Source organism: Sciurus carolinensis, chromosome 14 (assembly GCF_902686445.1).
Source record: "Sciurus carolinensis chromosome 14, mSciCar1.2, whole genome shotgun sequence".
Classification (NCBI taxonomy): domain Eukaryota; kingdom Metazoa; phylum Chordata; class Mammalia; order Rodentia; family Sciuridae; genus Sciurus; species Sciurus carolinensis.
Genome location: NC_062226.1, coordinates 55,649,892 through 55,666,177, shown reverse-complemented (window position 1 = coordinate 55,666,177; position 16,286 = coordinate 55,649,892). Strand labels below are relative to the sequence as shown.

The window sequence follows — 16,286 nt, the reverse complement described above, 5'->3', positions numbered from 1 at the left end:
TTTGGGGTTTCCACAGATTCCTGTTGAGCTAGGTTATTTGAGGGTAATTGTGTATGATGGTTTTCTATTATGATTCTAAAATATATTATTTCACTGAACCATGGCTATGACTCTAGGCAAGATAATATGCTTTTACTGAAAAAAAAAAATTGTCACCTATTGCAACTGAAGGTGGCTGATTGTCTACTGGATGCACTGTGATGTTGAGATGATACACTGGAAAGGACTCATGAAGAGGAACAGATGGATTAGGTCCGCTGTAGCAACAGCCATTCACAAAAGGGCCAGCTTCTCCATCCGAAATCACCAAAGTAATGGTGTCGAAACAAGGCACCAAGCCAATCTCACCACCTGGAAAACACAACTACGGTTGAACCTGACTTTTTAAAACTACAGATACCATGACAGAAACTACTCACACTTCTGTCAGCATTGAATGGCAAGGAAAGGAACTTCTGAGAATAAAATGTAAGACCCAATTTTATCACCATGAAGTGAAGTACTGTCATGAAAATAACGTGAAAATGCTTGTCCATCTGTTGCCTCGGGTGAAATTCCTGCCAGCCATCAATCACCATATGGAGGGGCAACCCAGGACTAACGAGGGTCTGACAGTTCACAAATGAACAAGGGAGAGGCACGAAGCGTGACTAGTGATGGTTTCATTCCTCCCTCATAGTCCTTCAGGGGTAGGACCAACCTCAGCGAGAGGCAGAACACACCCTTGTCCCCTTGGTAATTGCCCTTCCTTTTGCACCAACCACCTTGAATTGATAACCATCAACCACACAGCAGTTATGAGAAGCAAAGGACATTGGATAAGTGAAAGTCAAAAGCACTCCACATTTTGGTCATTTCCTTCAGTGTTTTCTTCTTTTTTATATATTGGTCAAGATGTATTTAAAAAGTAGCAACAGTGCCTTGACAAAAAGTGGGATTTAGTTTCATTTTCTTCCTACTACTTGTTAGATCTTACTCTCTACAATCCAAATTGGCCTCAGCTTGAGCAGTGAGAGAAGAAGAAAATGTCAGGATGGGCCAGCTTATCTAGAAGAGGACAATCTCCTTCAGGGTTACTAATGAACAGCATGGAGCAGAAGTGCTTGCTTTCCAGGGGACACAAAAGCCCTGCATGTGTGCTCTTGGGTCTCATGTCTAACCTTCAGAGAGCCAAGATAGAAGCAATTAATGCTGGGAGCATCAATGAGACTAGGGCACAAAAGACGAAAAGAGGAGGATGTTATCTCTTCTCACCATTCACACTGCCCAAATTGGCAGAGTCCTGTGCTTAGGATTATTTCCCCTGTTTAAAAAAAATGACAAGAAAACCTACAGATGATATCATTGAGCAACCAGATGATTAAAATATGAAAAACTGGGAAATTAAAAAAAAAAAACAAAAAAACAAAGTTTAATTCAGAGAGTTAGAAATGATCAGTCTTGGGCTGGGAATATAGCTCAGTTGGTAGAGTGTTTGCCTCATATGCACAAGGCCCTGGGTTCAATCCCCTGCACCACAAAAACAAAAAAAGAAATGATCAGTCTTCAACTCTGGGAGAAGTCAGCAATAAGAGGCCTCTCACCTCTTTATAATGATAAAAAAGCTAACTGTCTTAAAAACAACATTGATTCATCAGTTATTTAGTCAATAAATACATATTTAAGAACTACTGTGGGATGATTTGTGTATTGGGTACTCCACCAGAGAAAAAGGCAGACATTTCACAACTGTCAAAGGTATTAGAAAAGAATGTGAAATGACAGAAGACCCATTATGCATTGGACAGAGTCTAAAGATAGAGAAGCAAATGGTGTGGTCAAGATATCACAGATTTATGCATTAGTTTGAGTCACATCAAATTGCTGCAATTAAATCATTTCTTACTAGAGAAGTGGCAATTTCATATGTAGTAGACCTTTATACACACCTTTCAAATCCATGAATTCAATCAACTGCAGGTCAAAAATACTTGGAAAAAAATTGCATCTGTACTGAATATACAGATTTTTTTTCTCGTCATTATTCCTTAAACAACACAGGTATAACAATCATTTATATAGAATTAGTATTTTAAGTAATCTAGAGATGATTTAAAGTATATGGTAGGATGTGTACAGATTATAGGCACGTCATAGGCCATTTGATAAGGGACTTGAGCATCCATGGATGTTCTCTCTGTGGAGGTCCAGAAACCAACCCCCTAAAGATACCTAGTGACAATTGTGTATCAGTCCCATAATGTGCAAGATGCTGAAAGAAAATGAGAGTGTTGGCTGACAATGGCCTGGGTAGGGCATTCTATGGGCATGATGCCAGTAGAAAGAAGTCTTTCTGGATGACTTTGCAGGTTTTGCACTATGTGTTAAAGGATGAGTAAGAGTCTGTTAGGCAGATAAGGCAGGGAACTGGGAGGTAGGAGAGAGGACCTATATAGAAAGGGGCAAGGGAGGCAGGGAGAGAAATGGAAAAGTCACTCCAGGAACGGAAGCGAGCTTACTCCCACCCTGCCCCCCCAAAAGGCAAACATAGCACATTCAGTAACTGCCATTTCTCTATGATAGAAACATAGGCTATATCTATAGCAATAGCTGGAAAAGCGGGCTGAGCATGAAGTCACTAAAAAGGCTACACTATGGTTGGGAGAACCCTTTACCTTGAAATGGAATATAGTCTAAGGACAAGATTCACACTTAAAATGTTAATCATAGTGTTATTAGTGTTATGTAAAAGAAATTTTTTGAATGACTCCATTTTTAACATTAGGAAAATAGGAAATTAATTTTGTACTTTATAGTAAAATAGTATTCAATTACTAGAGCATTTACATAACAATATCCATTTACTAGATATTTTGATAAACATTTTAGGTGACAATCTAAATAAAAAAAGTAATAAATAAAAGTGCACATATATTATGATTATAACTAAAAAGTAATGACTAAAAAAATATTGTAATAATTTAATGTTAACAGTGACTACCTTTGAGAGGTATAATACAGTGATTGTTTGAAACTTCATTACATTTTTCCATTCTTTTCAAGTTTTCTGCAATAAGCAAATATTATTTTTATAATTATAAAAGCAAATAAATAATGCTAATAAAATTATTCTTGAGTGGTTTTATAATTGACACACAGAAGCAATAATGGGGCCAGAAAATTCACTTCAGATACTACCAGACCGGGATTCTTTCATTGATTCTACACACGTTCTAAATAACTAACTATTGAATAAATAAGTGAATACTATAATATCAAATTGTCCTTTCACTCTAGTATTTCTCCTAATGAGCTAAGTCTCATTAGCTAACAGTTGCTTGTATGGCCATTACATTAGAAGAGATTTAGACGTTTGTATAACCATTGTCTAGTACTTAGAATAAGGTAGTGGAAGAAAATGTAACTCATGTCATCCCTAATTTGCCTGTGCTTTATGAGCCTGCCAAAAGTGTTGAAATTATATAAGAAACAACTACCGACAGTCTTTGAATCACTGTCCTGCAAGGTGATTTGAGATCTACTGAGGAAACATATAAGAAGTATATAGTTGTGAACTCTTAAGAGATCTTGAGAGATATCAGGCAAGTGCACTATGCTCTCCAAACAAGGAAATAACCAATGAAACCTTTCCTAAGTATACATGCAGAGAAGAGGAAGACATCATTTAAAGAAAAAAGCAGTTGGGTGTGATGCTGCACGCCTGTAATCCCAGAGGCCGGGGAGACTGAGACAGGAGGATGACAAGTCAAAGCCAACCTCAAGCAACCGCAAAGCACTAACCAACTCAGTGAGACCCTGTCTCTAAATAAAACACAAAATAGGGTTGGGGGTATGGCTCAGTGGTTCAGTGCCCCTAGGTTCAATCCCCGGTACCAAAATAAAGAAAGAAAAAAGCTGTTTGACTGCATGAATAAAATGTCCCATGTTAATTAATTGTAGGTGAGACAAAAGGTTTTGTAATAAGTCACTGTTTTCCAAGATACTCATGAAAAAATGTTATTTCAGTGTTTTCTGCTATTTCCAAATTAATCCTTAGCAATCTCCATCACTTCCCCACCTCACTGCTCAAATTTTCTCTATGTTGCTTCAATTAAGAAAATGACTTGAATTCTGAAAGCTCTTACATCCTATACCACTCAGATGACTTTACACACTCCATTGTACATCCACCATGAAATTTCCGGTTAAAAGAGGCACATCAATGAGTAAACAGGAAATTTTCTAATACTGTGCAATTAATTCCAGCAAGAGGAAATACATGGTATTATTACTGAGGAAATGCTCCTATGCCAGACCTCAGAAGAGTGCAGGAGAGATGATGTGATGATGTGCAGATTTGTCATTCTGTCATCAAAGGGTTTTGGCTGCCTGTTTGAGTCAACATCCCTGCAAGGTAAGATCTAGATTTACACTCCATCCTAGCCCCACAGGGCTTGGTGCTGTACCTTGCAGATATCAGATGCTGAATTAATATTTTCTTTAGTTGAACACTTCACATGAGGAATAAATGTCACCTAGGAAACAACATGATGTGACGCCAGAAATGAAAGCACAGTGCTTATAAACAAGGGTTTCACACTGTCAGGTACTGTGGGCAAGTCACACAAAGTATAAGACATCATCTTTGCTCCTCAGGAACTTGAAAAGCAGACTAGTTACTTCTGAGGAGCTAGCTGGTAATCAGTAAACTTTTCAAATTCATCCTATGTGGCAGCATCAAGAATAGCAGCAAGCTGGGCGCGGTGGTGCATGCCTGTAATCCCAACAGCTCAGGAGGTCGAGACAGGAGGATTACAAATTCAAAGGCAGTCTCAGTAACTTAGTGAGGCCCTAAGCAACTCAGCAAGACCCTGTCTCAAAATAAAATATGAAAAAGGGCTAGGGATGTGGCTCAGTGAATAGGTACCCCTGGGTTCAATCCTTGATACCAAAAAAAGAACAGCAGCAAGTGACATCTTCTTTTTCTCCACCCTTCAAAATTATAATACTGAGATCAGAAACACTCCTATATATGGTAACTGTACTTGAGAAGTGGGATGCACGCTGCAGCCACATCTTTTATTCTGTTTTTTTATAATTGAAGCAAGCATTAAGACTGTTAGATTATCAAAGCTACAGCAAGAAGTGGAATAAGGCTCTCAGATGGCTTGTGTTTTCTCACTTGTCACAATGCTGTCACTTACCTGTGTGTTTATATGTCACAACCCCTGAGATAACGTCTTCCTGAGAGAACTGGTCTACTTGAACGCCAGCCTTCCACACCACCCCATGCTGAGGACCTCGAGCAATCATAACCATCAGTTTCAAGTCATCGCTGTCCACGTCAGTAGCAAAAATGTGTTCAGGGGTGATGACCACCTCCCCACCTTCTGAGCAATGCATCATGGGGATGAGGTCAGCCTTCAGGACTGGTGGCTCATCATTTATAGGAAAAACCTGAGCAGGAAAAAAAAAAGCATGCTTTCAAGAAAAAGAAAGAAATGACAAATTGCCCAACTGGCAACTCCGAGCTCAAAGTCACGGTGACAGGGATTTTCGATCTTCCAGACACATGAAACAATAGCCATGGAATTTGGCCAAGCAGCCTGTTTATAACTTTCCCCTAAGTACCATCTTGCAAAGAATACCCCACATGAGAGGCATTTTAGGAAGGAATGGAAGAATATGGTTGTGGTTTGGGACTCAAGCTCTATCTCTTTCTAGACAGACAAAAACATAAATGTGATATATAACATTCCTCATCAAAGCCTCTATCCTTTCTTCTCTGTCAAAGTCACACGTATTTCTGAGGAATTCTGGTCCTTGTGATGTGATGCTTCTACATTCACAGGCTCCAGGTTATTTTTATTTTGCATTATTTGGTGCTTACAAAGTTTTTCTCCACCCTCAACTTCCTCCCACCCATGAAGTTGGGTTCACAATAGACCGCAGCTGCATTTCAAATGGTTTGCATTATGTGTGAAACTCCATTATCCAGGTTTCAACTTAACAAAATGCTTTCCTCTCACTCAGGAAAACAAACCTCCAAGATGAAAAGAAGAAGAAATAACATGGGATCATGATGGCTCTCTGGCTCTAAAAAGATCATACAGAAATTCAAAAAGACGGTCTTTTAAAGGAAACAAAGAGCATTTTTCCTTGGAATCCGAAGCTCTAACCTGGGGCAGGCTGCAAGGTTTATCTTGTCATGTTGGTCTGCAAGTCTGCTCAACTTTACATTTCTTCCCTCTGCACTGTAGCCAAAGGGCTCTCTTTTAAATGTCCATTTCAAGTTGCCGCCCTATCAGGACCTTCCTTGGCTTCCCATTGCTCCTCCTAGGAATCTCTGGCTCATCCCATGCTCTGGGGTGTGCTGGCCACATCCCTCCCTTTTCACCCCAGTCCACCTTCCTCACCATCTCGGGGCCTGTGCAGCATCTGCTCCATCTACCCAGCATGCCCTGTCCCTCAGCTAAGTCCTGCTTCAGGTTCCATGTGAATTCCCCAGGGAAGCCTTCCTTGACTTGGGCTAATTTAGGAGCTTCTATTATTTAGTCATCCTACTTATTTATAGAACACTTATAAAAATCAATTAATGATTTTGGTTATGATTTGCTTAATGCCTGTCTTCATCCCTGGTCTGTATCCTTAGAAGAAGAGGGACCCTGTTTGTCTGTCTTGTTCATCATTGTATTTCAAGTATTTCAAGATCCATCATATAGAAAGCACTTATAAAATGAATAAGTGAATATAACTTTTTATCTATGCCCTGAGAACCCTGCTATTTAAACAGGCTTACAGCTGTACAACAAATACACATGAAATTGTCAACACTTTCCTTAAGGGGTAAAGGCATGGATTGATAGAAACCCTAGCTTAGTTATTTAATCAAAGGTTTTTGTTGTTGTTGTTTTGTTTTTAATCAAAGTTTTTTTTAAAAAACGTGATATTCTCTATTTTTCTGTTGGCTTATTAAGAAGAAAAGTACCTTTTTTTCATGTTTTCTGTGCAAATTCAGTAAAGACCTCTAATATTATTCTTATCTCTAAGGAATTTCACCAATCAATTCAAATGGATAATAAAATTTAAAACAGAAACAGTTAAGAATATTACTTTTGGGTAAATCACTTGTCTAAACATTGTGTCTCTGGCTTTCAAAGATCATGCCCTTTTATTTAAAAAGTATCAATAAATATATTCTTTTCCCATATTTCTCTGGTTATTATCAGTAATAAGAAAGTCATGAATGAAAGATAGGGTTGGGGCTTTTTCCCTTGAAACTTACTTTTCAGGATAAACAAAACCAAAATTTTGGAAGAGATTTCTCTGCGCATAAAAATCTGCCAAGAAAGAAAATGTTCTTTTTTTTTTTTTTAAAGTTGAATAACATACTGTTCTTCATCAAAACCTCCAAGGCCATTATGAGGACAAAGTGGAGAAACATGAGGAAGAGGCTCCACACTGTGCCTGGCACAGAATGGTACTCAGGATCTGTTGGCATTAGTCACCTGGCAAGAAGGAAGAGCACCAGCCTAGGTACCAGAGAGTGAGGTGCCAGACCACATTACACATGACTTTGGGCAGGTTATCAAAACTTTCTTGGGCCTTAGTGTCCTTAGCTGTAAAATAGGGATAATTCCTTCCCTGTCTGCTTCATAAAACAATACATGCATGTGAACATTCTTTCTTAATAACAACTATAAAATATCTTACAAACACATTGTTACCACTAATAATAATTTCATATCACAAAAATCTGGACAATACTCAAACAAAAAGAGACAGAATTTAGCACAATGAGAACAATTAGGGGCTCTTCAGGGAACTGATAAGTTTTTCTGCAGACCTTTCTTGGTCACTAATTATAAATAACAGCAAATCTTATGATTTGTAGTCATGAACTTGCGTAATCACTCAACAGAGAAATTCCACAGTCCTCTGAAGTACTTTGGGCATGTGAGCAGATTTTTCTTCATTTGTTAAAAGATAGAAAAAAAAAATGACCTCAAATAGACCTCATACCAGGGTGCAGAAATTCACAAAAGAACACCACAAATATACATACATAGCTTCATCCATAGGCAGGGAACTCCCAGAGATGCCAGTCTAACCTGCCAAGCTGCTACATAAACATTTCTCAGGGTTAGCGTTCAAAAGCATTGTAAATCATTTATATATGGAAACCCGTTATGTTGGTGGGTGGATTCTTACTGGGGACTGGACGCAGGGGTGCTCTATCACTGAGCATTAACCTTTTTATTTTGAGACAGGGTCTCACTAAGTTGCCCAGGCTGCCCTCAAACTTACCCCATATGACTCAGGGAGGAAACATTCTACCCACCTCAACATGCAAAACAAATTCTGCTGAATTTGTGCCATCTGTGACCTCCAAGCATATGTCATCCTGAAGAACCTCAGATCCATCATGTTGATACCTGGGGGGGAGGGATAATATTTGCAACTAATCTCTCAAGAACACTGTGAGAATAAATTGAGATGCATGACACAAGAGTTCTTCGTGGCTTTGGCCATGTGTTCATTAAATAAATAAGAAAAAACCAGCATAATCATGAAGTTGCATATTTAAGCAGCCACGAACCCCTCAATGTAAAACTGCTCCACCTTAGGAAAGTCTGTTATATGCATTGATAATTTGTATTCATCCCCAAATCAAAAAGTGGTCATTCAATTGCCACTATGACAACAGAAACTATTTTGGGGTAACTCTGCCCAAAATTTTCTTGCAGAAAATCCTGGTTGGGGCCAGAGAGACCCTGAGGATAAGCATAGACAGGGAAAAGTGGGACACTATGTGGAATTGGTGATTCCTTCCCCACTTTCAAGGCTAATCTCTCTGCCAGTGCTCTGAATCTACTCAACTCTTCTTGAAAACCCTGATCCCTGAGTTCTGTATGGTCTCCATTTCCCCTCTTCCATTTACAAGCTCTCCTCCTCTCAACCCATAAAGAATTTTGAATCTCTCCCAGATTTAAAAATACCTTTCCTTGGTCTAGGCTTGGCCCTATATAACTTTAAGACTCAGCCAAAATCTGGAAGGACTTGTCTAATTCTTGGCTTTCCGTATACACCCCAGCCCACTGGGGGTATGCCCAGTAAATTCTAAATAGTTGTTGGATTTAATGGAGCCAATTTTTTTTAACATATCAGTGATTTATTTGAGATACTAAGGAATGAAAATAATTCCTAAGAATTTAAAATTAAAATTACCATAGTATATAGAAACTATATGTATTCATCTATGGAAAATAATTGGGGCTACACTTTACTCAGGACTAGTCTCACCAAGAGGGTGGACAGAAACTCAAGTGTGGGAAGGTCCTCATTTCCACCCCTTTATCCCTCTCATATACTACCTTCTGTGTTTTATTTTGCCATGCTTCTTGCTGTACAACTCCTCAAAGGGTCAAGTGGACTCAAAAGCACACATCCAAAGTCACAGCTGTGGAGTCAAGCAGATCTTTGAAAACCTGATTCCTCCACATACTAGCTGAGTGCCCTTGGACAAACTCCTTAACCTCTTTGTACTTAGTTTTTCAACTCAGAATAGAATTATCTACCTTGTCAGGTTTTATTACTGTGAAGATTAAATAAACAAAGAAAAAATTAATTGCAAATCTCCAGTAGAGTACTTGACCCTATAGTTCTGGAAAATATTGGAACTTTTATTTTTCTATCCATCATTCACTCCCTAATAAGAACTACCTGACCATGCAGCTAAGAGCTAAGATCTCAAAAATGAAAACAAAACAAGGAAAACTACAGTAGAAATCAAAAATTAGAAATTATAAGTCAAGATGAATTATCAAAATTAAACCAATCTACTCGTGCACAAATTTTAGTTCCTAATCAGCTTTCTGTAAAGCTAAGATTTTAATGCCTAATACTTCCTCCTAGGCTTAATCAAAAGGGCCAAAGTTTCCATTTATAACTGGAGCTTACAAGTGAGAAATCGGTCTTTCCATCTGACCATTGTTTTTAAGTAGTTTATGTTGTTTTCCAGAAAAGATGTTCTTCTAAATTGTGTAGAAAAATTTCTTGCAGAACTACATTAGGTGGAGGAAGTAAAAGACAAGGTGAGGACCAGTTAGGACCATGAAGTAGGGCTTTCTCTCTCCCTAGCTCTCAGAGATCCAAGTTCTACTCCATGGCCTACTTACCCAGACTATTCACTTGCTCACCTACAAATCCCTGCCCGGGTAGAATGGACTGAAGATTACACTAAAGACATCGATCAACAGAACTCTATCCCAGAGCGTCTAGGGTATGAAATTGGCTCTTAGAGCTGAGTTCAATTATGTAGATTAGTCCCACAGACGATTTCATCTAGTTTCTATTGCCTCTTGTGATGTGTGCAGTTGTAGCAAATTTAATATTCATGGTAATTAATTTTTGTTGTTCACATAGCTATAAAGTCATCCCCACTGGTAGAGTAAGCCAGAGGGAAAGAAACTATCTGGAGGAAAATGAAAAATTTGTCATTTCTAATTTTTAACTATTGAAATTAGTAAGTGGCATGTTGGTATTCCTCAAAGAATTCGATGAATTTCTTTTTCCTTACTCTGCCTCACAATTGATCCAGATGAAGTGCTAAGTTATATAAAGAAAAAAAGCCATGAAATTTCCTAACCTAACTTTTAAGGTATGGAGGTCTCCCCAAGAAAATGTGCCCCCAGCATCTAGAGGGAATCCATTCAACTCCAGCCTTCCATGCAGAGGCAGCCTCTGCAGGGAAAGGTAGATATTGTCCAACTTGGTGTCCACATCAGAAACCAGAATGTGCTCTGTGCTGATGACACACTGGCCTCCCTCAGCCACTCTCAGAGGGTTGGTGGATACCTAGAAAGAAGGAAGAAACATTATTCCATGTTATTCCCTGAGGGACCCCTGCATACAGAACTCACTGGATTACTGTGGATTTTCCAATACCATCTTTGTATGTCTACTAAATTTTCAGGAATGTGGTTCAGGGACAAATTCATAGCTAGAGTTTTGGGATGAAAATTTTTTTTTACTCTAAACGTTTCCAATTCCAAGTGTTGATGTACACAAAGAAACAAGACAGATCTATAAACCTGAAAATATCTACACTTCATTTTTCTGAGAGTCTGTATAATAGAATCAGCAATCAAATTGTTGACTATATAGAGTGCTGACTTATGGAAATCATAACTTTCATCCTGACCATATCAATCATTGTTTGACACATAAACCTTAGTCTACAACATTAACAAAAACCTCTGCTAAATTCTTCTGAAGGAAAGGATCCATCTTCTTTTATCACCCTAAAACTTCTTGAAGACTTGTGAAATTTATTGAAGCTTCATTGGTGTTATTTTTGAAGATGGAAATTACAGATTGGAAATTAAAGATTCCATGGAAAATAGATTCATTTAAACATTAAACTTAAACATCAAAGCCACAAATATAATTTTCAATAAGGGAAAAATCCAAGGGTCAACTAATTCATTTGTAAGTAAAAATCAAGTTAGAATGGCTTGGGATATTTTATCATCACACTGGGAGAAGGCGAGGAGTGTCCTATGATGAAGTAATCTAAAAAGCACAGACAATATCCTCACCTTGGAGATTTATGAGGCACATATGCACACTCAAGACTCTGACACTTTGGGTAGGAAACCTCTCAACTTTGCTTAACCTATCATTTTTTCCAAATTGGTATTACTACCCAGAAGTGAGAACAAGTAGATAAATTGCGATACAAAATTATGGGCTCCAAGGCCCCTCCCAGATGGTCTGGGGTGACTGCCCTGGCAATTTGAGGACACCATGTTCTCCTAGGGAGCAACTGCTCTCCTCAGAGTAGCTGCTACTCCCCCAAAGTAGAACATTCCCTAAGGAAAGAGTTGGTAAAAGGCAGGGAGGAGCAGAGAGGAACAGGGAGTGACACAGCTAGGCAGACGGAAGGGAAGGGAACAAGATAAAGCAGAGGCCTCCGCTCTCTGGTCTACTCTCTCCTTCTGCCACTGGGCCAAAGTGCTGGTCAGAGCTCCATTCCAAAGCCACCACGGGCACAAGAGGATGTCCCAGAGGGTCATGGAAATTATGAGATTCTAATAGAGGTGGCTGTCTTCTATTCTATCACCAGCAAAAGAAAGTATAAAATGATAGACTTTTCTCCCTACAATCTCCCCCACTCTAACCCTTCCAAGTGTCTCATTTTGCCAAACCGACATTTTCACTATAGGTGGGAGGGAGAAAAGGAGCTCTCACTCAGAGTATTACCTTTGAACCAAGGTCTGTGCTTGCCAGCCTCCCTTTCCTGAGTGGTACCAAATAAGTATCCCAAGAAGACAATGTTTCATAAAATATAATTTACTACTTTAGATGATTTTTAAAACATCTCTTTTTGGGCACATTTTAAAAAAATAAAAAATAAGGCTAATTTCCCCTCCTCACCAACCATTAACTTCTCAGTCCCAGTTCTCAGATGTTGGGGACTTCAGTTTAGCATGGTGTCAACTTCCTCTAATGATCATCACTCAACCCGACTCCAGGTGGGTTTTCATATTAGAGAACCACTCCTGTGGCTGGTTCTACTGAAGCTACAACTTTAATTTTATTTCTAATATTCTTTGTTCTTTGAAGTACTATTTTATTTGATCCCTGTGCCATATATAAAAGAGAGAAGCCACTATGCCATTTTAGCCCCAAGTCCTCCTAACTATTCTATCTGCTTTTAAATGAAGGTAACTTTTCTCTTTAGCCATAGATCCCTTCATACCTCATCCTTCTTTTTCAAAAGACCTGGACTCCTTCGCATAAAAGATTATTTCTCCATGCTTATGCTGGAAAAAGTTTTGGCTTCTTCAAATGCTAGGCTATTTCAGAGCCTATCTCTCTTACACAGAAAGGGGCACTCTAATCATATTGGCTCCACAGACATTCCAAACCATTGTCACCACAGGGAATTCGATCTGGTTCCTGAGGGAGAAGATATCAAAGGATAGAGTGTGTTTAGATTCCTCGATTTGAACACTTCCTCAGTCTTATATCAAAGATTGTAAGCTCATCAGCCTGAGAAGTCAGGTCAGTGATACAAGCAAGTATGGTAAGTTGGTGGGGGCTCTGGTGGGTGGGATCAGTGTTGCTAGAGTTCCCAGATTTCAAGAGAAACACCAAGTCAGACCTGATAGGAAATCTTTTGGTCTTTAAATGTTGAAACTCATGATTTTAAAACACAATTTAGACCCATCAAAACACTTTTGCATATTGGACAGCCCTCAGATAAGCCCTCTGTTCCACAACCTTAGGCAGGTGAAGAAAAGGTGAGGAAAGACCAGGAAAGAGAATGGCAGGGTTGGCTGTATTCCAGGTTGGTACCTGGGGAGGGTGACTTCTCTTCTTAGAGAATAGGTTTGGGCTTCTCAGGTTTGTAATAGATGGGAAATGCTCCTTTGTCCTTCCACTTGTAGGGGGAAATAAGCCAAATAATAGCTTCACTAATTAAGTGTAGCTCTGCCAAGGGAGAGTAGACAGGGTACAGGACAAATCCTCAGCATGAAACAGCCTCACAGAGAAGACCCACAAGGTAGCAATGCCTTTGCAGTTGGGTCTTAATGAAAGACCCAAGTCCTTCAAGACTTACATAAACATTGGGCAGTGGGATAGAGTAGGACAAAAGGGTCCATCTTAATTCATTTTGGAAAATTAAAGAGCTCCTTTGGATTACACAGCAGCATAGTTGGCCTGTGGTGAGATCAAATAAGCCCTTCTAGTTGCTAAGAGACCCATAATTTAATCTCCTTCCCCTGATCAACATGTGAAGCTCAGCAGAAAGAAAAGGGAATGAAAGAGATTTTGATAAAGCTTTGAAAATAATGCCAAATCCAGCAACAAGAAAATCTTACCTTTTGGATAGAAAGTTCCACAGGAGGTGAAGGAGTCCCCTCCCCCTGCTTTTTTCCCTACACTGCAGCTGCAAAATAAAAAAGTTAGTCTTTTCTTTCTTTCCCTCCTTCCATCCTCCATGTCAAACATTGTGCATACCTCAGGAACTTGATTGTCCACTGGGAGAACTGTAATGTTAAAGCAGATCCCATGCAAAGTGCCACCATGCTGGTTACTGATGGAAAAGGTGAACTGGACGTGTCGGAGATGGGGTCCTATATCTTGCATGGGTGGCATGTAGGCTACTTTCATATAGTTCACAGCATGCTGTAAAGCAGATTGAGATGGGCAAATGAGTATTAATTTGTAAGGATCAGAAACTTTCAGAAACCTATATCCAAGAAAATCACTATGCTAACTGATATTGAATGCTGTAAATATCACCATCATCAGTGTGAAGATTCTCAAACATTCTATTTAATAAATCACATTTTCTACACATAAGGAAGAAAAATGCAAAAGAAATTATGAATATGTCTGGTGCTTGAAGCCAGTCAACTCTATATAAGGAAGGAGACTACTTCCTCCTTTCTCTGCCTTCTAGTAATTGTGTGACATGGGTCCAGCTGCTTAAATGTGTTAGGCCTTCTTTATTTGTAAAATGAAAAAATAATAGTACTCACCATATGGGGTTGACATACTCATTTACAACCTCTAACTACAAGGAGATTAAGCCTAATTAGCTCCAAACCACAGAAGTATCTGCTGCCTAAGCACTCATCACCATTACTCTGACCCCTATAGGATCATCAGAGTAGAGGCCACAGGTGACCACATAGTAAAGGATTTTAGAAGGTGGTATTATAAAATGAATTGTGCACCACACCTCCTCCCAAATGTGAACTTATTTGGAAGTAAGGTCATTATGGATGTAATTAGATAATATGGGGTCATCTCAGGATAGGATGGACCCTTAATCCAACATATCTGTTGTCCTTATAGGAGGAAAGGGAAACAGAGGCATGACAGTGACACATCTGTAGGTCAAGGAACACCACAGATTTCTGGAAAACTGCCAGAAGCTAAAAAGAAGTAAGGAAAGATTGCCCTAGAGGGCTTCAGAAGGAACACCACCCTACCAGTATTGTGATTTCAGACCTCTGGCTTCCAAAACTATGAAGAAATAAGTCTCATAGCTTTACAACACCCAATTGGTTGTTATGACAGCCCTAGGACACTAATGGAGAAAAACAATGAGTGAACTGAATTAGGCAGAATAAAAATACAGGCATGGGGGTCCCAAACCAGAATCTTGCTACTGGCAAAAGAGAGAGAAAAAAAGTTGTATTGAATTATGACAAGATTCTAAAATGATATCCAAACAATTAAGCATTTTCAAATAGATGTCACATGCTTAGTAGAAATGTACAAGCAGAATGGATAAAAACATCAAGCATTTGTGGCAGATGTCAAGAGTCAACATCCTCAGGTAAGCCTGTCATATCTTCTCAGAGGACACATCATGTTGTTCAACATAAGAGCAAATCATCTGACACATAATGGGGGGTGGGAAGGGTTAGCGTTAGGGTTAGAGTTAGTGTTAGGGAGGGGGGCAAGATGGAGGAAGGAAGGACTGTATAGAGGGAAAAGAGGGGTGGGAGGGTGGGGGGGAAGGGAAAAATAACAGAATGAATCAAACAACATTACCCTATGTAAATTTATGATTACACAAATGGTACGCCTTTACGCCACGTACAAACAGAGAAACAACATGTATCCCATTTGTTTACAATAAAAAATAAAATAAAATAAAATAAAATAAAATAAAATAAAAAGAGCAAATCATCATACCTGAGTAAATGACCTTAGCCCCAGGGCTGTAGGATTTTTGGTTAGCTTTGGTATGCTGTCCACCATGAATAATTTCCCAGCATCCAAATGTCTGAAGAGAAATATAGGAAAGAATATATCAGCTAATTTTCCAGCTAAGAAAAGTTAGGCCAGATGACTGATAACAAATTTTCAAAAACTAAAAGACCTTATCATGGGAAGAAATAAAATGTTCCATCTTTATATTGTCTCACTATGTTGGGGACTTCTAGCCTTAGGATCAGTATCCTCAATGCCATCCTCATCAGGACTGTAGAAAGTATATCCAAATTTTTTTTTGCTTTATCATCATGAAATGGAATCATTATCCTAACCAGTCTAAAAATATTTCCTTGTTATCATGTATACAGTACCAGCCTAAAATATATCTATGCTACTTTTCTGGATTGAGATCATAGAATATGATAATTTCATGGTCTGTAATAGCTAAAAAATAATGTTATTAAGGCCTTAATACATTTTATCAAAAATAAAAATCAACATGATCTTTAGAAAATGGAATCGAAGACCATTTTAAGCTACCTATGACAAAACAATGCAAGCCATTA

At 38.8% G+C, this 16,286-nt stretch overlaps 1 protein-coding gene across 4 annotated transcripts in view; it reads right to left on the bottom strand.

Moving 5' to 3' along the window:
* Positions 1–16,286, bottom strand: part of Frem1 (FRAS1 related extracellular matrix 1) — a 156,126-nt gene that overhangs the window by 67,415 nt on the left and 72,425 nt on the right. For all 4 annotated transcript variants that reach the window (XM_047525778.1, XM_047525781.1, XM_047525780.1 and 1 more), the window contains exons 12-17: positions 15,700–15,790; positions 14,008–14,175; positions 10,628–10,836; positions 8,321–8,414; positions 5,184–5,436; positions 157–351 (exon numbers count right to left, since the gene is read on the bottom strand). In XM_047525778.1, the coding sequence (XP_047381734.1) occupies positions 157–351; positions 5,184–5,436; positions 8,321–8,414; positions 10,628–10,836; positions 14,008–14,175; positions 15,700–15,790 (1,010 nt within the window). The remainder of the gene's footprint in view (positions 1–156; positions 352–5,183; positions 5,437–8,320; positions 8,415–10,627; positions 10,837–14,007; positions 14,176–15,699; positions 15,791–16,286) is intronic.